Consider the following 23,683-nt stretch of genomic DNA (forward strand, 5'->3'; position numbering starts at 1 on the left):
CTCTCTACGTGACTTTTAGGACTTTACCTTTAGGACTCTCTACGCGACCTTTGGTGATTCAGTGCAGCAGCCAGATGGTCCTCGGCGGTCTGACCTCTCTCTCCACTTCTCCAGCCTCAGCTCCCTGCACACCCCGCCCCCACCCCCAGCCTGTGGGCTTCCACAGGCTTCCACCAACTCTTTCCCAAACTCATCGGCCAAAAATCTCTCCCCCTGGGCACCAGAGAGTTCCATTTCATCCTTCAAAACCAGTCTTGCATTGCGACTTTTGCAGGAAGTGCTAACCCAACACACTCTACCTCCTGAACCCTGCAATTTGTTTTCCTGCCCCAGCACCTTTTCTCTCTTTATCATAGAACTACCACATTACATTGTAATTGACAGTGTGCTTGACGGTAGCCCTGTCTGCCAGCTCTTCCAGAATGAGGAGTATGTTCTGTTTATCTCTGTATTTCCTTAACTATTGATGGCTGAGGCACCTAGAAGGCACCAAATGGCAGTTCGGGGAGTACATTTAAAAACACACTGGTTGGGGAGGGAGAGAAATGGATGAGACTATAAAGATGTTGTGTTCTCTCTCTTGATTGGGATGGTGGGTACACAAACGTACGCATTATAAAGTGACATAAGACAGGGTGCAAAGTGGCTCACTTGGTTGAGCGACAGACTTCAGAGCAGGTCATGATCTCGCGCTTTGTGTGTTCGAGCCCCACGTCCGGCTCTGTGCCGACAGCTCGGAGCCTGGAGCTGCTTCAGATTCTGTGTCTCCCTCTCTCTCTGCCCCGCCCCCACTCGTGCTCTGTGTCTGTCTCTCAAAAATGAATAAACGTTAAAAAGTATTTTTAAATAAAGTGACATAGGATGACAGACACGCATTGTGGCAAAGTGGATGTCCCAATTTTGATAGTATACTATAGTTATAGAGGATGTAACCATGGGGGGAAACTGAATGAAGGGTATAAGGGATCTCTCTCTACTATTTCTGCAACTTTCAGTGATTCTCTAATTATTTGATAATAAAAAGTGTTTTCAAAAGGAAAAATGCACAGGCTAGTTTTACTGGTTCTGACCAAGCTAGTAAAATAATGGGAAATAAAGGGGCAATCAACTCTGGAATTTTTCACAAAGTCTAATTTAAGATTACTTAAAACCGACTAGCTAGAGGGTGAATGTTAGAAGCATAACCCAAGTGTGCTTCAATATCTGTTTATCTAGAAATCGCACCAAGTTTCTGCTCTAAAGGCTTTCCAACCAGTGCCTAAGTGGTTAGAACCCCAAGCAGAATGAATCAGGTCCATGCATCTGTGGGGCTGAAGGAGGTCACCCAGGATGAAACCCCCGGAGGAAAACCCAAAGCTGCAGTTACACTATCAACTGAGCAGACCAAAAGAGGCTGAATGGGAAGAAGAAATCGACGTGCTTGGCTCACGACTTTGGGAAGCCATGGGACTGAAAAATCTGCACTCGGGTCCTTAGCACTTTGGGACCCATCACAAGCTGGAGATGTTGAAAAGTGAGGCTTCCAGCAAAGTGACACCTTCAAAAGCTTAAAGCCTCTACAAACTGAAGGCCTCTAAAATCCTGAGATTCCTAGCAACCAGGGTGGGCTAACAGCCCAATGATTTCAAGAGCTTAGAGCCCTAAGAGCCTGGGGCCCCTAATAACTGATGATTCTAATAACTTGGGGCCTTTGAGAACCATGAAGCCTTTAATAAATTGAAAAATTGAATAACCTGCGGCTTCTAACAACCCAAGACCTATAATAAACTGAGACTCCTAGCAACCCAGGTCTCCTAGCAACCTGGGGACTCTAATTATCAGAGACTCCTAGCAACCAGGGAGATTGTACAACCTGGGGGGCCGGGCACACGTCCACCCCTGGTCCCAGACTGCTTGCCACTCTGCAGGGACTGCCCACTGAACCTTGAGAGGCAGTGTGACCTAAGAGACAAAGGCAGAATTGGGAACCGATGGCCTGTGTTCTGATTTGACCACTCACTACATATATAGCCTTTGGCTTAACCTCCCTATCAGTTTCCTTACATATAAAATGATAATGATTATAATATCTTGCTCAGAAAACTATTATGAGAGTCAGGTAAGTAGGTTTATGGGAAAGCACGTTAACAGCTGTACATATGCATGTTGCCTTTTCTGACAGCACCCTCTCCCCTCCCATCTCATTAGCCGCCATATTGCATCATTTCTTCCAAAATGGCTTTCCCATCTAGTCCAGCTCCATCACCACCACCAAAGTCACAGACCTTCTCCACTGTCTTTGTTGCCACCAGTTATCTTTCCAACACATAAATGCCATCATGTCACTTTTGCCTGCAGGCTTCCTCTGGCTCCCTTGCTCTTGGAGTCAGATTCAAACTCTTGGCCATGGTACAGAAACTCTTCATGATCAGGTTCTACCTTTCCAGCTTCATCTTCAGTCACTCTTCCAACCCCCACTTCCTTCTTTCACTCCTAAAACAAACCCAAGATGGGGGTATTAATTATCTCAGCTTCACAGGTACAGAAAATGAGACTGAAAGAAGTAGCTTCCCCAAGTGCGTACAGCCTTGAAGCAGTGATTTGAAAGCCAAGTCTGACTCCAAGACCCATGTTCTTTGATGGCAAAGACATCACTGCCTCCTGGAAGCTTCCAAAAATGTGATTCTCTGGTTACTCTCTTGATAAACCAACTTTGGTCTTGTCCCAAAGCCCCTCCACCCTTTTCTGTGCAAGCAACTGGACAAATTTCAGCTTTGGTGGAGCTTAAGGATTTACACCAGGGGGCGCTATCCTTGCACACAACAACCATAAATGCACATCAGCCCTAAGAGACTACTGAGACCACGCCCAGCAATGCTTAACCTGTGGCCTGTCTCACTTGGCCATATGGCTCACGATGTAATTTTAAGACAAATGGTTAGAAATCTGCTTCCATGTTGCTGCTTCTCAAAAAGGCCCAGTTATTAACATGTTAGTGTCTTTAAAGGGGCATTTTTATTGACATCTTTCCTGTCAGTGAAATAGGTTAATCTGAGTTTTAAGAATATACATATTCCTGGGGTGCCTGGGTGGCTCAGTCAGTTGGGCGGCCAACTACAGCTCGGGTCATGATCTCGAAGTCTGTGAGTTCGAGCCCCGCATCGGGCTCTGTGCTGACAGCTTGGGGCCTGAAGCCTGCTTCCAATTCTGTGTCTCCCTCTCTCTCTGCCCCTTCCCTGCTTGCTCTCTCTCTCTCTCTCTCTCTCTCAAAAATAATAAACATTAAAAAAAATTTTAAGAATATACATATTCCTCCTTAAAGCTACTCTCATCTTTAATTAAAATTAATTCAACCTATAAACACCGTTACAGGTTCGAGTGTCAAGATTGGGAACGTGGGGAAGTGGATGGGGAGAGCAAAAAGACTGCTCATCGGTGGTGCAGTCTGGCATCCCCATCTTGTCAATGTGAGGACAGCAATCCCCAACGGGAAAACCAACCGCCCCAGGGCCCACAGCAAGTAAGAGACGAGATCTATCTTTCCAGAGCACAACTTCATAGTAATGCGCTCCTACTGTAATTGATGAAGAATACACGAGAGGAGCTCCCTCACCTTATTGTTCATGGGCCCAGAGCACATACTAATGAACAGTCTGGGTATCGTATGGGGCTCCCTATATGGCGTGTGGAAGAGAGATCGCACTTGATTCGATGGGTGTGTTCAACCCTCTGAACACCTATATCTTCATCTTGGAAATGGAGAGAATAACATGTACCCCTCAGAAGGTCTGGCTTTCATTCTGTGTCCCCTCTGACACCTTCCCTGAACCTAGCTCTCTGAATGCTGTTCTCTCTGGGCTGAGTTCAGAGACCCCAGCAGAGACCCCAAAGGTGCTGGACGATTGGGCTGGGAGGAAAGATTTTGTCCCCCTAGTGCCCCCAAAACAATTTCTCTCCCAGACTGCAAGGGAAGAGGCTCCAGGTTCTTGCTATTCAATGGGCCTAAAGTGGCCTTCAACTGGGAGAGTGGTTTTGTCCCCCAGAGGACACTTAGTAATGAAAGAAGACATTTTTGGTTACCACAACTGGGGAGAGGCATGCTACTGGAGTTGAGTGAGTAGAAATAAGGGATACTGCTGAACGTCCTACAATGCACAAGGCAGCCCCCGAAAACAAAGAATTATTCAGCCCAAAATGTCAGTAGTGCTGAGCTCAAAACAGTCTTATTTATATACAGCATAAAGCAGCCTCGGTCTGGTTCCCCCTGTGCTCCTACTTTCTGTGTGATGCCGGACATTTCATCTCTAGGCTGCATTCAGTTTCCTGAGCCTTGAAAGAAGAGATTTTGGTGTGGTCTGATGATCGGCACCGCCCCTCCTAACTAATCACCCACCTGGTGACTTGGCTTATGGTGTTTTCACTCACCATTCGCAAAATCGAGAGCGTCTTCATCTCCATTTCTTCAACTATAATATAAGGATAATTATACCTACTTCACCATTCCTATGTTGGTGTGAGGAGAAAGGGGGAATGACCTTATACATAGTTGGTGTCTAATAAACATTGGTCTTTGAAAAAATAAACATCATAATGGATTAGCAGGGGGAGAAGTTCAAGGGAATTATGACTTACTGAAAAGAGTCCTCATTCAACAGCCTCCGGGACAGAGGGACCTTTGAGACAAGAAAATCCTCTTTTTTCAAAACTTTCCAAGAGGTAGCTATGAATCTTGGGCTTTGCAGGGAGTCAGGAGTGGAAAGCTCTTGGGTTTTGGTGATCCACAGGCCTGTATTTGGGCCTCTGACCCATCCTGAGAGAAACATTTCTGTCAGGAAGGAAAAAAAGTTTCCAATGGAAGAATCATTTCAACAGTTCAACCAATAAGGGGTAAAGTTTACAGAGCTTTGATGCCAAGTCTGACCTGAAGTCAAGCCCCTCTTCTGCCATTCCCAACTGAGTGACCCACTTGTCAATAAGGATGATAATGCAAATCAATTAGAAGCCTTGTGCATTTCACATGAGGGAAAGCATCCAGTAAGTGCTTAACAAATGCTGCCTCTTGTTATTACGTGCTAAGAGCCATGTATTACCTGCCTCGGCTTACTTACATTCTTATTCAAGATTTTAATGAAAAATCACAAACATTGTCAAACCCTCTATGGTTCCATGAAAAAGGTGCTTGGTGTCCTATGCTACCCTCCCACTTACACACACACACACACACACACACACTCGCATCCCTATATACATGGAAAAGCTAACGTTGGGCATTTAATCAGGGTGAAGATCTGGAGGATGAAGCATATACTCTTGTGTTTTTTAAACCACAGCATCTTCTCCCTCCCTCCCCCGCATGCCAAAGAACAAGCAAGTCAGAGAGGTTAAGATGACTGCTCTTGACCATATAAAGTGGGGAAGGCATCCGATGAGCACTGAGTAATGTACAGAACTGCTGAATCATTGTATTGTGCATTTGGAACTAATTATACTTGAATAAAAAAGGGAGGGGAGGCATTGCCCTACCCCTGAGCCTCAGTAAAGAAAGCAATCCAATAAATCAAACTCTGTCCCATAGGTAAGCCAAGACCATCTTTACTGATTAAGGGTCAACAAGAATGTAGATAAGTTAAGCTGCACAGAGACCTAACATTGTGAAATGCCAAGTCCCATGGCTAACCATCAAACACCAAACATCCAAAATACAAGGAGGGGTGCCTGGGGGCCTCAGTCGGTTAAGCGTCCCACTCTTTAACTCAACTCAGGTCTTGATCTCAGGGTTGTGAGTTCAAGCCCCGGGTTGGGCTCCGTGTTGGATGTGGAGCCTACTTAAACAAACAAACAAAACAAGGAGACACTGCTCCCAAGGAATGATCAGAGCCTATGCAGCTCCACTATATCCAAAATCCAGGTCACTACTGTCTTGGAAAGGCTCCCACATGGGGACAACAGCTGAGTTCAGACCCCACACTGCTTAAAACAGCCTTGCAAACAAGTACGGAGTTCATGGGACTGAAAGGCAGTCATGATCTCCTGTGTGTGTATTTCTGTTCCTGGGAGGGCAGAGTCAGGCTTGGCAGAAGAGACAAACAGACAGGAAGACAGGAAAACAGAGGAGATAGATAGAAGGCGACAGTCGGCACCCCTAAAAGATGCAGGCAATAGCTATCCAGTTCTGGTTTCTTAAACATTCTTTTAATTTAAAGTAATTACTGTCCCCAACGTGGGGCTTGAACTCACAACCCCGAGATCAAGAGTCACATACTCTACCAACTCAGCCAGCCAGGTGCCCATGGTTCCTTAGACATTCTAAATAAGAAGTGGAAATTTTCAGGGTGCCTACGTGGCTCGGTCATTTAAGCATCCGACTCTTGATTTTGTCTCAGATCATGATCTCATGGGTGTGAGATCCAGCCTGCCTCAGGCTCCATGCTGAGTGTGGAGCCTGCTTAAGATTCTCTCACAGTCTCTATCTGCATTTCTCTCTCTGTCTCTGAAAAAAAAAAATGAAAAGGAGAGGGGAGGGGAGGGGAGGGAGGGAGGGAAGAGAGGAGAGGAGAGGAGAGGAGAGGAGAGGAGAGGAGAGGAGAGGAGAAGACAGGAAAGAAGAAGGAAAGGAAAGGAAAGGAAAGGAAAGGAAAGGAAAGGAAAGGAAAGGAAAGGAAAGGAAAGGAAAGGAAAGAAAAGAGGAACACCTGGGTGGCTCAGTCAGTTAAGTGTCAGACTTCCTTTCAGGTCACAATCTCACAGTTCGTGAGTTTGAGCCCCGTGTCGGGCTCTAAGCTGACAACTCAGAGCCTGGAGCCTGTTTCAGATTCTATGTCTCCTTCTCTCTCTGCCCCTCCCCTGCTTGTGCTCGCTCTCTCTTGCTTGCTCTCTCTCTCAAAAATAAACATTTAAAAAAAATTTTTTTTAAAGAAAAGAAGTGGAAGCTTGCCCCTCTCCTGAATAATCTTTCCTTTCTCCAGAAAAGGTAGCTTTAGTCATCACTCAGTTTCCTCATCAAAGGAAGCTAATTTTTACAAAGGTAATGGAGTTATTCCAGAAGTTTTATCTAACTGTATCATCAGGAGAATTCAACACCTGGCCTTAAAAGTGCTCACTTCCTTCTAGTCTTCAGCAAAGGGGTTGAGAACAAGCCAGATCAGGGCTCAGGGCAGGGTTGGGTAGAGGGAGAATTTCAACTCCAGGGCTGGCCTCTGAAGAAGGCAGCCCTAAGGGCTCATGGTACTAAGTTCAAACAGGGAAGCAAGCGGGAGGGTAAAAGTAGCAGATGCCAGGAGGGCTGCTCTGGCTGGGAAGAGGGCACAGCAGCAGTGGGTCTAAGCAGCCAGCCAACACCAGGTATACAGAAGTCACCCTGGAAAATCTGTCCATCTGGGGGAAACAAGTCTTCACCAGCAAGTGGGTTAGACAGCAGGTATCTGGCTCTATTTTCTTGTTTCTCACTATCTGCGCGCTGCCTAACCCAGATGTTGATACATAACAGATGCTAAATAAATACACAGAGAACAAGTGAGTGTATGACAAAGCCTCCGTAGACACTAAGTCCTCACTCACCTCCTTCTTGCCTCCACCTGCCTGTAAGAATAAAAGCGGATGCCACTGCAGAGAGCAAGGAAGTGGAGAGGCCACATGGGAAGGGGCTGGCCTTTGGCTCAGTTCTAGAAATAGCAACAGCCTACTTGCCCAAAAGGCACCGCCGAGACTGTGCTGGCAAATCAGTAATGATAAGCGTCACAATGCACCCCCCCCCCCCCCACAGGACGCTGTGACCTGAGAGCCCTATGTTCCATTAGACAACAATCTCCTGCACCTGAGTCAGAGGCAGGCAAGGAGTGAGAGTTGCAGCAACCCAGCCGGTTGGGGCTGAGTCGTGGAACAAATCGGGGTTGTTTGCTACCCGTTGTCTGGCTCTGCTGGCAGTCAGGTGTGACCCAAGGCATCCTCTATACCTGGTTTCTAGGAGGTGCCCCTTCTGGACCCCATATTGAGACCCAACCTTCAGGAAGGCCTGCTCCTTCTTAACCATGGCTTCAGATCCCCGAACCCTGGAGAAGGAAGAGCTCCATGAAATCTCCTAGAAGAAGGGTGGTTGGCAAATGATAGTCCATGACATCGGGAGACTCTGCAGAGACATCCCAGGAGGCCCTGCAGGGGAGTAGAGGGCAGGATTCAGCTCACCCCCCACATCTATCAGAACAGCTTCCCTCTTGTCTATATTATATATTCAAACTCCACATAAGGATTTGTTTGAAGAAAAGTTCTGAAGCTAAAAAAGTTGATGCCTGTGCTAGATGGATTATTGGTCTCAGACCTTCACTCCCCTGTGGGAGCGTTGTACACCCACATTCTTACCATGGCTTCACGGTGGACAGAGTGTATATCCCCATGCTTGGACCATTGGGATGCTTGCATGACACTAGCAAAGACTGGCAATGTGCTCATGCCACTGGACCTACCCTCTAGAACCCCTTCCTTTTTCAATGAGAAAAGTTTGCCCCAGTTAGCTACAAGCCCAAGGAGGCATGTGGAGAAGACCTGGACCCAAACTACAGTGAGAAGCCAAGCTGAGCTGAGCCCACTACAAACCAGCCAAACCCTAGCCAACATGCAGGCCTATAAGCCCCAAATAAATACTTCTTATAAGCCATTGACATTTCAAAGTTGTTTGTCATACAGCAAATAACTAACCACACAATGCTTTTGAAGAACCCTTCCCGGCTTTCATTTAAACAAAGAATCTGGGCCCTTGGAGAAGAAAAAGAGAAGTTGTAGAAGCAGTTGTTGAAGGGGGTGGGGAGAGGGGGGAGGGGGAGGGGAGGAAGGGGAGGAGAAGGAGGAGGAGGGGGAGGAGGAAGAAGAGGAGAATAGTTACCATTCAACCATTCCACCTCTAAGTGATTACATATCATAGAGCAAGGTTCAGAAATTTTTTTCTGTAAAGGGCCAGAGAGTAAATATTTTCGGCTTTCTAGCCTATGCAGTCTCTGTCCCAACTACTCAACTCTGCCATTTTAACGTTTTTTTTTTTGTTTTTTTTGTTTTTTTTTTTTGGGACAGAGAGAGACAGAGCATGAACGGGGGAGGGGCACAGAGAGAGGGAGACACAGAATCAGAAACAGGCTCCAGGCTCCGAGCCATCAGCCCAGAGCCCGACGCGGGGCTCGAACTCACGGACCGCGAGATCGTGACCTGGCTGAAGTCGGACGCCCAACCGACTGCGCCACCCAGGCGCCCCGCAACTCTGCCATTTTAGCATGAAAAGCAGCAGTAGTCAATACTTTAATGGATGCCTGTGGACTGTGTTCCAATAAAATTTTTCTGGACACTGCAATTTGAATTTTGTGTAATTTTCATGTGCCACAAAATATTCTTATTTTTTAACCATTAAAAATGTAAAAACTGAGGCGCCTGTGTGGCTCAGTCGGTTAAGCATCAGACTTCGGCTCAGGTCGTGATCTCATGGTTCATGAGTTCGAGCCCCGTGTTGGGCTCTGTGCTGACAGCTCAGAACCTGGAGCCTGCTTCAGATTCTGTGTCTCCCTCTCTCTCTCTGCCCCTCCCCCATTCATGCTCTGACTCTTCTGTCTTAAAAATAAATAAACATTTAAAAAAACTTTTTAATGTAAAAACCATCCATCCACGGTTGAATGGATAAACAAAATGTGCTATATACATACAAGGGAATATTATTCAGCTTGAAAAGGAAGGAATTCTGCTACAACATGATGAACCTTGAAGACATTATGCTGAGTGAAATACACCAGAAACAAAAGAATGAATGCTGTATGATTCCACTCATATGAGGTGCCCAGAGTAGTCGAATTCGTAGACAGAAAGTAGAATGGTGGAGTGGAGAATAAGGAGTTATTTATTGTTTAATGGGGACGGAATTTCAGTTTGGGAAGATAAAAAGTTCCGGAAATGGATAGAGGCAATGTGAATGTATTCAGTGTCACTAAACTATACACCTAAAAATGGCTAAAATGTCAATTTTTAAAACTTTTTTAATGTTTATTTATTTTTGAGACAGAGAGAGACAGAGCGTGAGTGGGGGGAGAGGCAGAGAGAGAGGGAAACACAGAATCAGAAGCAGGTTCCAGGCTCCGAGCTATCAGCACAGAGCCCGATGCGGGGCTCAAACCCACGGACCACAAGATCATGACCTGAGCCAAAGTCGGTCTGCTTAACCGACTGAGCCACCCAGGTGCCCCTAAAATGTCAATTTTTTTAATTAAAATTAAAAATAGTAAATAAAGCCCATCCTTAATTTTTGGCCCCGTACAAAAACAGGTGCATATTTGACTTAGGGGGCATAGTTTCTAACAATTTAACCCTAAGGAAACTCCCACAATGTGTCCCACCAGTACTGTCTGGGTTAAAAAAAGAAAGAAAGGAAATATCCTTAATATTCATCAACAGGAAAATGGAGAAATACATTATGGTAGAATTATTCCATGGAGAATCCAATGATAAGTGGAGTATGCTACAATTTATATATAAAATTTAAAACCCTGCTGAAGAACGCTATGTTGTATTAATGGATGCATAAATATGTACTAACAGTGTAAAGACATACATAGGAATGATAAACAGTGGATTCATGGTAATAGTTACCTCTGAGGAAGAGGGAGAAGAATGGGAAGGGGGGGGGTGTAATATACAGGAAGCTTCAGTTATATCAGTAATGTTTTACTTCTTTAAATGAGATCTGATACAAATATGACATAATGTTAAGATTTGATAAAGCTTAATGGTGGGTAAATAGGTATTCATTATGCTCCTTTCTATTCTTGTCTAATCTTTGAAATATTTCACGATGAAAAAATTAATTCAGAAAAAGCAAAGGGAGGAACAAATTAAAAAAAAAAGGGAAACCATCAATTAATTTCAAAGCGTGCCAGTAGCAGCAACAAGAATAACAGAAGAGGCAATCAGTCCACCTCACTGATCCTTCTGGACTTTCTGGGGCTTCCTCAGCTCACCTCAGGGGGGCAAAGCCGATGCAGAGGCCCATGTTCAGAACCTAAGGCTGGCTCTGCCCCTTTGGTTTGTCCCTGTGTGGCTGGAGAAGGAAAGCCAATAAAGCCCAGACCACCATACCTGAGAACCATGTTCCAGGCACAACCCATTTTCCAGACGCAAACCTGCCCAGGCCCATAAGGCACAAGAAGGCATTTCAGGGTTTCAGGACATTTTCCTGTGAAAACCCGAGATTCTCTCTCACCAGTACCTGAGAGATGGAGAGAGGACAAGCCAGGCTTCTCTTGGGGACTCACTGTCAATTCACAAACAATTATTGACCTTAGCTCTTACCCATATTTAATGCTGTCAATTAGGATTAGACTGGACTGAAAGTAACAGGAAACCCAACTAACAGTGGCTTAAACAAAACAGAAGTTTACTTCTGTCTCACGAGAAATAAATCGAGGTAGATAACTCAGGGTAGCGTGAAGGTTCTGTCACTCCGAGGATGTGATTTCTCCTGTTCCGAGATGACAGCTTGAGCTCCAGCTACCAGATCTGCTGTCCAGGCAGCAAGACGGAAGAAAGGGAGAAGGACCAGATTCTTCCCTTTTAAAGGAATCTTCCGGAAAGCATCCTATGATCTTTCCACTGACATCTCCTTAGCCAGAACATAGTCAAATAGCCACACTTACTCCAAGGAAAGCTAGAAAGGTAATCATGGAGACCATGTGGGGCTCCATGCTGACCGTGTGGGTGGAGCCTGCTTGGGATCCGCCCCTCCCCTGCTTGCTCTGTATCTCTCTCTTTCAAAATAAATAAGTAACCTTTTTTTTTCCAAAACATAATGATACCTATGCTATACCTAAGTTGAGAAGATTGAATGAATGAATAAATACAAAATACTTGTACTGATACCTGGCACACAGTATGAGTATATAAGTGTTAGTATTGTCCTTATTAGACAACAGTTGAAAGGCACCTTAAGGAAGAACTAATGAACACAGAGGATGTTCTCCCAGAGGTGTCAGCCCAGTCCAAAGGTAGGAAGAGGTGACAGCTGAGTCAAGACCTCAGGGATGAGCAAAAGTCCTGAGTCTCTCTCCAACCCCACTATTTAAGGAGGGTGCCAGCACTCATAGGCTCTCCCTAGGCACATATTCTATTTGAATAGGACTAAGGAAAACCTCCAAGAGGTTTTACCTTGAAGGGAAGGAAGAGTGATATGTCCTTATTCCCCACAGCAAGCTCTCCATGGCGCTACAAGCATAAAAATGAAGGCCTCCTAACACCTAGAGAAAAGTACATGAATGAAGGGAGCGCTGGGTGGCTCAGTCGGTCGAGCGTTCGACTCCTGATTTCAGCTCAGCTCATGATCCCAGGATTGTGAGATTGAGCCCCACGTCGTGCTCCATGCTGAGTGTGGAGCTTACTTAAGACTCTCTCTCCTTCTCTGCCCCTCTCCCCTGCTCACTCTATTTAAATTAAATTAAATTAAATTAAATTAAATTAAATTAAAATTTTAGAAGTACATGAACTTGGGGCCTTGCTCTGTCTTGGCTCTCATACCACATTCCAGGTATTCTGGTTCCTTGTTCACAGCTGGCAGGCAGCCAGCACCGCACCACCCAGTTCCACCTTCTGAACTTTATCCCCAAGCAGAAAATTGTCTCTTCTGTGTACTTCACAAAGGGACCACTACATAGGATGACACCACAGTCCATCTGGCCCATGGAGGCCTGAAGGACAGGGCTGTCCTCCCCAATGCCAACCCCTCCAGGGAGGAGCACTTCATTCTCCCGGGGGCTAGTTCCAGGCTTTTATAATGGGACTTGAGTGACATTAATTTTCTCATCCCAAATCTGCTACTAAGTCACCCTGTGGCCTTGGGCCAGTGCCTTGACCTCTCTGAGCCTTAAGTCAGTGGGAATAATCATACCTGGCTCATGAGGTCCTTCATTTGTCATGAAGATTAAATGAAATACTGTATGTAAGGTGTTCAAACAGCTCCCAACATGCAGTTGGGGCCCCGTGCACATAAGGCCCCTTGTCTCCTAAGGCTCCCTCAGCGTTAGCCTGCCCCAGCGCTGTGATGGTGAGTCCTGTTAGGGGTTAAATGACTTCTCTTTTGTGTTGTCCTGAGCATTCCTTGTGTCTCTGAACTTAAAGGAGTTTACCTTTGAGCTTTTCCACAGTGTTTATGCTTTTTCAACTTCTTATCACACCTTTTCCATGATGACAGGTGCCCAAATCAGTGACGTGGGCATACAAGATCACAGCCAAATGGGAAGCAAATACCAAGTTTATTCGTCAACTCTGGTACATTCCAGCTCCCAAACCACAGCCTTTCCTAGCATTTGCGATGGAGAATTCAGAAAGTAATCAAGGAAATACACAGGACTTCCGACACTCCCAAATGTGGGTATTGGAACATATCACCACACACATACACACGCTCAAATCTTGCCTGCTGAGATGGGACTGGGCAGCTCAACTACACAGATGTGAACCTTCTAGAAGATAGTCCTGGGCCTGAACCAACTGTGCTCCCTTCTGAGATGACGTAGAAGAGGAGCAATCTGTTTGAAGTTGGGAATCAGAGAAGCAGCCAATCTGGCCCTTGATCCTGAATCACAGTAGCCCCACCCATCAGGAAAAGATGACCCCATAAATATTAGCCTTTGTCCAGCGGTCTAGACGCTCCTCCTGGGCAGGAGCAAAGACTGTTATGGAAAGTGATACTGCATGTTCTCTAAGAAAAGGGAGAAGAGATGTTGTCTCTCACCCAGCCACACAGGTATCCCCTTTTTAGCCTCAGCTTGAACTATAGCAAATCCCCACCCTTGAACATGCACGCACGTGATCTGGAATGATGGAGTTTGGCCTCATTGGTAGACTGCTCACCCAAAGAGAACACAGACACTTGACTAAAAACATGTCCAAACCAGAAAACCAGTGGGAAAATATTGCATGCTGTGTATCTAGTATACAAGGGAAGGTGTTGCTAAACCTTGTTCCCAGAGTCCCTGTGGTTGACACCCTAAAAATAAATAGAAACACAGTGACTCATCTGCCATTCTGAAACATTAACCCAACAGACCAGTCAGCCAGGGTCATAGGCTCACACCAAGAGGGATTTTATCGAAACTTCCTGAGGGCAGGATCCAGCACTCACCCTCGAACCGGCTGGCTACCCAATGGTCGCGTCCAGTACGGAACCCTGGGGCAAGTAATGCTCTGGGAATTACTTAGGATGCATTCTCTCCCCAGTTCTTCCCTTACCAGCCACATGAGCTTGAGGAGCTGGTTCCCTTCTAGGCCTCGGTGTCCTTCTGGCTAAGTCTCATTTTCCTAATTTCAAAACAGGAATAGCAGTTGCTACCCCTATGCATCTTCCAGGCATGTTGTAAGAAGCCTGTGGACTCCGGTGAGGTGGGTGTGGGATGTGTTCCCCCAGGGAGGGCATGGATGGTACACAAAGTCCCATCATGTCAGAAGCTAGTCGAACAGCAGTGACTCCCAGCAAGGGAGTCTGGTTCACCTTTTCATAAGCCAAATGGTGCTGGGTCATCTGGAAAGATAATGTGAGACAGTCTTACAGGCAAGAATAAGGCCAAAGTTGTAAGGAGCAAATTAGGAAATCCCATTTGTAGAAGTAAATACAGTTGACCCTCGATCAAGACAGGGGCTGTTGATGTCATCGGTAAGGCTTCTTCTGGTCAACAGTAGGCTATTGGTAGTTAACTTTCTGGGAAGTCGAAAGTTACACAGGGATTTACCATATGACTGCGTGGTAAATCCCTGTGTAACTTTCGACTTCCCAAAAAGTTAACTACCAATAGCCTACTGTTGACCAGAAGAAGCCTTACCGATGACATCAATAGCCCATTAACACCCAGATGTATCCTTCACTGTATCCTTACAATAAAGTAAGCTAGAGAAAAGAAACGTCATTAAGGAAATCGTAAGGAGGGGCTCCTGGGTGGCTCAGTCTGTGGAGCGTCTGACTCTTGATTTTGGCTCAGGTCATGACCTCGCAGTTCATAGGATCAAGCCCCGTGTCCGGCTTGGTGCTATCAGCTTAGAATTCTCTCTCTCCCCTTCTCTCTCTTTACCCCTCCCCCACTCACATGTTCTCCTTCTCTCTCAAAATAAATAAACTTGCTTAAAAAATCATAAGGAAGAGAAGATACATTTACAGGGCCGTACTGTAAAAAAGTCCACATATTGGTGGACCTGTGCAATTCAAACCCTGATGCTCAAAGGTCAACTGTAATGAAAAGCAGAGAGAGAAATGGCAAAGGTGAGAGAATGAAACAGAAATCACTTTAAAAAAAAAATCAAAGAAGCAAAATAAGAAGTCTGTGTTAACAGAATCCTGGTAATTAAGAGAGAAAGTCAAGGTGGCAGTGAGAGTACAGGGCCACGCACAGACATTCTGCAGAAACACAAGGAGATCAGAGGGCTGCTGTCCAGCCGAATGAGACGAGACCCAGTGAGGAAGTGTGAACAACAGAGCCGTGTGTAGAGTCCTGTTTCGGGAGCACAGCGAGCCTCAGTGAGAGTGGGGGGCAGGCCGTGGGGTAAGAATATGGTTTCCCAGGCCAATTCCAGAACTGGCCAAGCTGTAAAACCAAGATAGTGCCTCCAGGGACTTAGGATCTGGCTCCAGAGCTCTCGAAACTGCCTCAAGACAGAGCAAACGTCAGACTGCTGACCCAGGAAAAGGAGAGGGCCAGCCAAGAAAGCAGCAACACGTTTCGGAAGGATGGTGGGCAGCTGGGGCCAGCTGGAGGCCACTGCTGTGGTTGACTCCCACCCTACCTAGCAGCACAGCCTCAGTGCTGGCGCTGGGGGGCCGGCAGGGTGAGGGGGGGGGGGTGGGCACCAACAGATCTCTTGCGATGCCAGCAAACTGCTCAGCCATCACAAGAGAAATCACAGCGGGGCCAAAGAGGACGTCGTAGGGGAACTGTCGCGTCAAGATCTAGAATGAGCTTTGGACCAGACAATGGGCCAGAGGAAATGTCTGTGGGAGCTTCAGAGGCAAAGAAAATGCCAAACAACTGGGGAAGAGAAAAGAAAGAACCTGGAGAGGAAAGTGAGCATAGGGGCTGAGGGTCAGACACAGCATCAAGGTGGCCCAAATGTGCACCACCCTAGGACAGGGAGGGATCAGCAGAGAAAACATAGGTCCTTTCAGTACTTTTTCTCCTACTGGAAAGCTGGAGGGGAGGGCTCTGTGAAAAGCTTCTCTAGGATGGGTTGAAGCCCTGAGTCATCTGCTCTGACTAATCACCCCTGCTTTCTGGCTTCCCAGGTTGAATAAGGGGCTTCTCTTCCATTCTCCTCCAGCCTCTGTGCTTGCTTCTGCCTTCACATTATATTAAAATCATTTGTTTGCACATCTTTCCTTTTTATTTTTTACATTCATTTATTTTTGAGAGAGAGAGAGACAGAGTGCGAGCAGGGAGGGGCAGAGAGAGAGGGGGACACAGAATCCAAAGCAGGCTCCAGGCTCTGAGCTGTCAGCACAGAGCTCGACTCAGGGCTCGAACCCACAAACCGTGAGATCATGACCTGAGCAGAAGTCAGACACTTAACCGACTAAGCCACCCAGGTGCCCCTGTTTATACATCTGTCTTACCCATTAGGCCAGTGAGTGGTTCTCATCCTTGGCTGCACATTAGGATGTCCTTTAAAAAATAACGATGCCTAGGTCTCCACTCAAGACCGATTAAAGCAGGACCTCTGGGGTTAGGGCTTTTGCATTCGTACTTTTTAAATTTTTTTTTTTAATGTTCATTTATTTTTGACAGAGAGAGAGAGAGCATGAGCGGGGGAGGGGCAGAGAGAGAGGGAGACACAGAATCCGAAGCAGGCTCCAGGCTCTGAGCTGTCAGCACAGAGCCTGACACAGGGCTCAAACTCACAGACCATGAGATCATGACCTGAGCTGAAGTCGGATGCTTAACCAACTGAGCCACCCAGGTTCCCTTTGCATTCATATTTTTTACTGAAGACCTCATATGATGATTCAAATACGCCATCGGGTTTGAGACCCACTGTGAGCACTTCAAGGTCAAGGACCAGGTCATGGGTGTTTGAATCTCCAGATGTTTAATGAGAGGATAAGCATGGGTAGCAGAAGATGAAGACCAAGAATCCAGAAAAGAAAAGCAGGGAAGTGTCCTGCATAAGAGGAGAAAAGTAGTGATGGGAGGCTGAGAAGCAGAAGAGAATCTTCAAGAAAAAAATAAATAGAAGAGAATCTTAAAGATGCCAGGGGCAAAGGAGGAACCTGGATGGGGCTGCGTGATCCTGAGGTTGTCTCGCATAACAAATCTCTCGTTAAAGCTAATATGAAGTTTCAATGCAGAATAAACAGCACCTGCTTCAGAGAGAAATGAGGTGGAGAGGAGTCAGAAACGTGAGTTTCTGAATGTGCAGTAACAATGGACTCTGGGGGCCAGAGCCCTCGTTCTCCACGAGGCGAGTGGGGGCAGAAGCCAAAAGGAAGAGAAAGAACAGAATGGTGATTTTGAGAAGCACTGAAACATGTGAAGGCTTATGACAAGGAAGATGAAACTCATAATTTAAAAATAAAACGGGAACACAAGAGAAAGCAAGCTTGAGAAAGAGAGTGGAGTGAATTTGTAAATCATCCATATGCACGCTTGCTCAAAACGCTATTGTTTTAGCAGTGGGGAAGGAATTAGAGGTAAATAAAATATGCAAATGCATTTCATAATGAAAAATCCTGTGATGAACAACTGAGATAATCATTATGAAAACTCGCTGAAAAATACACAACATGTTCTAGAAATGTGAGGTGGCATGATTAGCATGCTAAGATACATGTTGCTGTGTGTGCCAAGAAATTTGGTTCTCCAAATGCAGGTCATTGGGGGGTGCCTGGGTGGCTCAGTCGGTTGAGCGTCCGACTTCGGCTCAGGTCATGATCTCACAGCTTGTGGGTTCAAGCCCCGCGTCGGGCTCTGTGCTGACTGCTCAGAGCCTGGAGCCTGTTTCAGATTCTGTGTCTCCCTCTCTCTCTGACCCTCCCCTGTTCATGCTCTGTCTCTCTCTGTCTCAAAAATAAATAAACGTTAAAAAAAAAATTAAAAAAAAAAATGCAGGTCATTGGTCAACTAAGCAAAGGCCCCCAAGTCTCTTAGTTCAGTTTCGGAGAGCGCTCAAGATGCAGGCTTTCCAGGGCTAGGTCTTGGAGGAGAGCAGCGCTTGCCTGGTGTCTATACTAGGTGCCCTGGGGCCATCCCTGGTTGGAAGAATTGGGTTTAAGTCTCTGGCTATAATACATAGAGCCAGAAGATAGAAAAGCATAAAATAAAGGGAGCAGAGTGGTTAAAAGGAGAGAAGGGAGATGTGTATCTAACATCTACTGAATTGCCTCTATGTGCCAGGCATGGGGCATATGGTATTTCATCTAACCATCAAAATAACTCTACAAGAGCCTCAAACTGGCCCAAGATCCTATGAGATGTTGGAGTGCCTCATGGCCCTCTTCTATTTTCACTCCATTCTCTCTCCCTAGCATCGGATACAGAGCTATACCTTGAACAATAATGACCAATGAAAAATCTCCAGTCTTCTCTGAGATGTAGTCATTATACCTAACTCCACACAGAAATCTCAAATGCACCTCAAACTCTTCAAGTCCAAAGCACATGGCTTCAACCTCCCCCACCCCCAACCTGTTCCCCAAACTTGATCCTCTTCTGGTGTTTCCTATATCTATGGGGATAGGGATCCCCGTGTAGGTGTGCAACCCTGAAACCCAGAAATCTTTCATGACCACTAGTAACCCATACCCAAGTCCTATTTATTCTCCCCTAACTTTCCATCCCCCTCTCCCTGCCTAGACCAAGCTGCCATCTTCTCTTGCCTTATGTGATGCAATCACATTGGGTCTCCCCTTTCTTCTCTGGCTCCCTCCAATCAATTCTCCACATAGAAAGCAAAAGGACTTTTTCGAAATACAAATCTAATTGTTTCTCTAGCCCCACCCCACTCCAACTTTACCAGCTTTGAACAAACCATCTGAATGAATTCTCATTGTTCTTCAGATAAAGACCAAGGTCTTTTGCATAGCCTACAAGGACTGGCATGATTTGACCTTCTGCCTCATTGTCACCTTTGTCTTCCTCCCTGTGTACTCTCCAGTCACACTGGCTTTGTCTCACCTCGTCCTTCTGCCAAAGGACTTTGTGACCCCACTCCTCAACATCTGAATTCTACTCATCCTTCAGATAGTAGATCCCCTTTAATAGAAGCTTTCCTTGACATCTTGATAGATCAGTATCCCTAATAATCTTTCATAAGATTCTATTTCTCTTCTTAAAATACTTGAAAAACTTTAAATTCTACATTTATTTTGTTTAATCTTTAAGTAGGCTCCACACCCAACATGGGGCTTGAACTCATGGCCCTGAGATCAAGAGCAGCCTGCTCCACAGATTGAGCCAGCCAGGTGCCCCTAACTCTACATTTATTTAAGCAATCATTTGTTTAACATCTGTCTTCCTTCACTAGCCTATAATTCTATTAGGGCAGCAGTTGTGTGGTTTATCTCTGCCCTGTGTCCCCAGCACGTAGACAATGCTTGGTACATAATGGGTGTCTGACGGAATTTGCAGAAGGAAGGGAGGCAGGCAGATGGGAAAGGGCATGGCTAAGGAGTGGCAGAGCCAGGATCCAAACTGGGGTCTGACTGCCTCCAGATCCCAGATCCTCCAGATAAACACATGCTCTTTCCTGGCAACAAGGAAGAGAGGAAAAGGGACAGATAAGAGATGATATCTTCTCACCATCTGGTCCGGACTAAGAGAGGCAGACCAGTGCCATTGTCCATGGAATTTTGTCATTGGTCTTCCATTGGTCATTTGTCATTTGACTGCCAGGCTATGCCTACTTAAATGAAACTCTATGCTAACTGGCTCCATGAGGCATTAAGAGTTATTTGGATCACTTGAATTATACCTTCAATTGTTCTCCATTGTTCTTAGAACACAGTCCTAACGTCTTAGCAAGCTTTCTTGGCTTTTTCTGATTCTCTTTCCAACCCCCTCTCCCATCACTGTTTCTTTTCATCTCAGATTCTAACCAAACATGCCATGTTCCTTCATATCCTACCCTGGGACCTGTAGCTTACTTTCTGCCTGCCTGACCCACGTCGTGTTAGTGCTTCAAGACTACCGGCCTCTCCTTATCTCTGTCTCTTTGATCCCTGATTATTCCCACCCTTAACCTTGGGCTGGGTTTGTGGTGGATAAAGGAAGGTTTAATTTCTTCTACTGTTTTTCTGCTTTGCCTTGGCTTTTGTTTGTTTGTTTGTTTAATTGGGTTTTTTTTTTTTACCACTACATCTAACCTGTGAATATTATTATTAATCACCCACCCATGGCACTCTGCTGCTTCATACATTTCAATGATATTTATTTGATCTCTGGATGAGAGAGGATTTTCTAAGCATAAAAGCAATGGAAGAAATCACTAAGGGAAAGAAAATCAATCCATTTGACTACACCAAATTTAAAACTTCTGGACATCAGAAGCCATTCTAAACAAAACTAAAAGGCAAATGACAAGGCTGGGGAAAATATATGCAATAAATATGACAAAGGGTTGTTATCCTTCATATATAAAGAGCTCATATAAGTCGATAAAAAAAAATATTAAAATCCCAGGAGAAAAGTGGGGAAATGACATGAATAAGTAAATAGCTAATAAACACATGAAAAATGTTTAACTTCCCCAGTAGTCAGGGAAATGCAAATTAACACAATGCTGAGCCATTGTTCGACTATCAAATTAGGATAACATTAAAGGCTGGGGAGGGTGCAGAGATCACTTGGTAGTTTTCCAAGAAAAACTAAGAGCTTTTTCAACTTTCGATAAATCCCTATCACCCAGAGGAAAAATCCAGAGTCTAGTCCTCGACCCGCTCTCCTGGCTCATCTCCCAACACCCCCTCCTCCCATCCGACACTGGTGGCAGTAATTTCCTGAGCACAGGAGGACGTCCTGTTGCACAACTCCCCTTCCTGGGTCCTCTGTCCCTCTCCACCTCCACCTGCTCCCACCCACCCAATCTCCTCCCCGCCAACACCTACTTCTTGAAAATTCTGAGACATCACCACCTTCCGGAAACTCTCGGGAGCCGGGTTAGGTGCCCCTGCGCTGTGCTCTCATTACACGCGTTCCCTTACTTAGCATTTACTGCATTATATTGAAAATGACTATGGGTTTCTTTCCACCTTAGATCATATGCACCTCAAGAGAGGCATTATATTTTTATTCATTGCTAGATCGTGTAGATGCTCAACAGATGACTCCTGAACTGATCAATCATGTAATAAATTAATTATTCCATTTTGCCCCATAAATTTTTGCCACTAATCTGGTACATGCACACTTTACTTAAAACGGATCAAATTAAGTCATGTTGGATGGAAAGAATACCTCACCCATGCCCCAGCCCTCATTTTAGTATCCATGCACTATCATCTTGTGGGTTGTAACCGATTAGTGAGCCATGAAATTAATTTATGGGTCACAACCATCACTTTTTAAGTGAACAATATTAAAACTAGAAGAAAATGGGACGACACTGGTATCTGTTATTTCCTTCCCATTATGGATTTCCCCACCCACCGCCCCCAGGCAGGCGGGAGTGGTTGGTTGAGAACACAAAATGGGAAGTTGAAGTTCCTGCTTGATTTTTTTTTTTAATTTAATGTTTGTTTACTTTGAAAGAGAGAGAGAGGGCAGGGAAGGGGCAGAGAGAGAGGGAGAGAATCCCAAGCAGGCTCCGTGCTGTCAGCACAGAGCCCAATGTGGGGCCCAAACTCACAGAACTGTGAGATCATTACTTGAGCCGAAACCAAGAGTCAGATGCTCAACCGACTGAGCCACCCAGGCGCCCCTCCTGCTTGGATTATTAGCTTGGGGAAAGTTACCTATCTCCCTAGGCTGTGGCTTCCTTATCTGTAAAGTAGGAATGATAAAAACACAGATGGATGAAGCAGCAAGGACCCAGTTATGCCCCAAATTCTTAAAGCCCTGCTCATCAGCATTTCTGACAGAGACAGGTTCCATATCAGCCAGAAGCAGACCCAGGCGCAACCGCAGTATTTCCCTCTGGCACTTTCTACTCTGATGCCTAGTCCCTCTTCCTCCTTCCCAACCAGTTGCCACCCTGTTTTATGTCATGATTGGGTCGTGAGCCTCTCCGACTCAGGGGGGAAATGTGTACTCAGTGGCATCAGGCAAATTGATGGGCCTGAGACTATTGTCATAGGGTATGAAGGACTCTTTCTAAATTGCTAATCTGACCTTGTCACTCCCCTGCTTAAAGCCTTTCTGTGGTCCCTATTTTGCTCAGAGAAATAAAGCTCTGACTCCTCAATAGGATCTATAGGGTCCTCCGTGATGTAACATCCTGTCCACCCCACACTCCAGCCTCCAAACCACCTGCACTTCTCAAATCAGCCATGCTCTCCTAGTCCTTTTCTGTGTTGTCCAGTTTGCCCAGGACACCTCTCTGCCCCTTGACAGTCGTGATGGGGGCATCTGCTCCCCCCAGGTTTTTTCACTGACTCCCATCTCCCTGCTCTGTGCCCCGTCGGTCCCAGGCTAGGCACCCCTCCATCACCGCACTGCCACAGCTGTGGTTCAGTCGGCTGCTTATTTGTCCCTCTTGCTTCTTAAGGACAGGGAGGGCACTTTTTGCTCATAGCCTCAGCCTCTAGCACACTTCTCTCCCAGGGTGAGCAAACTGGACAAGTTTGGTAGGGCAGGAGGGCTTAGAAGTGAGGTAGAGGAGGGTGGAGGAAGGAAAGAAAGAAATTGATGCAAATTCTTCCTTTGACACCTTCCCAAGATGTCCCAGGTCATAAAGCAACTCAGGGATTTTGAATTGTAAGTCGTCTTGTTTTTGACAGATCAGGTGCATGCATTTTCTATGGGATCGGGCACAGAGTAGAGCCTCTTGAGAGAAGGAACTTCTGGAATGAGGCAGGTCAGGGTAAGCACCAGGGTGGGCTGGGTGCCAGGAACACGTGCTCCATCTGGAAGATGTCACAAGCTGGAGGAGGCTCCCTGGGCCATTTTCTGGAGGAATGTGAGCTTGAGCAATCAACCCTGGAAACACTGATAAGAGGTGGAGAGATCCATCTTTAGGTTGCAAACAGACCAGGGATGGGGCAGGGACAAGGCTGGGCCACTCTCCCTACTGCAGTGATTCCAGCACTTTTGGCCGCTCAGTTCCAGAGCTTATGAACAGAGACTCCTGCTCAGACAGAGCCAGGGTCACTGAGGTGCTGCCATCTGGGTCACCTGCCTCAGGGCATGGCGGCTTCGGGGAGAGAAGGATTAATATCGGCTAACCAGTACCAGGCACACTACGGGGCATTCCACACACACACACACACACACACACACACACTTTGTTTGATTGACACGCTAACCCACGAGGTAGTAAGGAGCCTTGATTTTATAGATGAGAAAGCTAAGGACCAGAGAGGTTAAGGAACTTGTCCAAGCTTACACAGTAAATGACAGAGTCCAAATTTGAACCTAACTGTTTGAGTTTGAAGATCTTACTCATCTCACACTCCATGCCAACCTTGAGTCATTCCATCTTCACAATCTGAGTCTGACGCTCCTACTCCAGGGCAGGGCAGGGGGTGGTGTGTGTCACAGGAGAGCTACCACCATGC

General features: G+C 46.0%; 1 protein-coding gene and 1 long non-coding RNA gene across 4 annotated transcripts in view; both read right to left on the bottom strand.

The window, feature by feature from the left end:
- The window catches only part of SPACA3 (sperm acrosome associated 3), a 38,367-nt gene that overhangs the window by 13,500 nt on the left and 1,184 nt on the right, over positions 1 to 23,683 (bottom strand). Inside the window, exons 1-2 of one of the 3 annotated variants that reach the window (XM_058706016.1) lie at positions 7,537 to 7,681; positions 4,612 to 4,804 (exon numbers count right to left, since the gene is read on the bottom strand). The exons of 1 other annotated variant lie outside the window; for it this stretch is intronic. In XM_058706016.1, coding sequence (XP_058561999.1) covers positions 4,612 to 4,802 — 191 coding nt within the window. In that variant the 5' untranslated portion in view covers positions 4,803 to 4,804; positions 7,537 to 7,681. Of the gene's footprint in view, positions 1 to 4,611; positions 4,805 to 7,536; positions 7,682 to 23,683 lie in introns of those variants that run through there. One more of the 3 variants, XM_058706022.1, reaches the window with a different exon arrangement.
- LOC131498585 (uncharacterized) lies at positions 2,257 to 4,599 on the bottom strand. The gene is made up of 2 exons (XR_009255485.1): positions 4,405 to 4,599; positions 2,257 to 2,472 (listed from the first exon to the last, which is right to left on the bottom strand). It is a non-coding gene; the product is annotated as an uncharacterized LOC131498585 (long non-coding RNA).

The sequence above is a fragment of the Neofelis nebulosa genome, chromosome 16 (assembly GCF_028018385.1).
Source record: "Neofelis nebulosa isolate mNeoNeb1 chromosome 16, mNeoNeb1.pri, whole genome shotgun sequence".
NCBI classification, from domain to species: domain Eukaryota; kingdom Metazoa; phylum Chordata; class Mammalia; order Carnivora; family Felidae; genus Neofelis; species Neofelis nebulosa.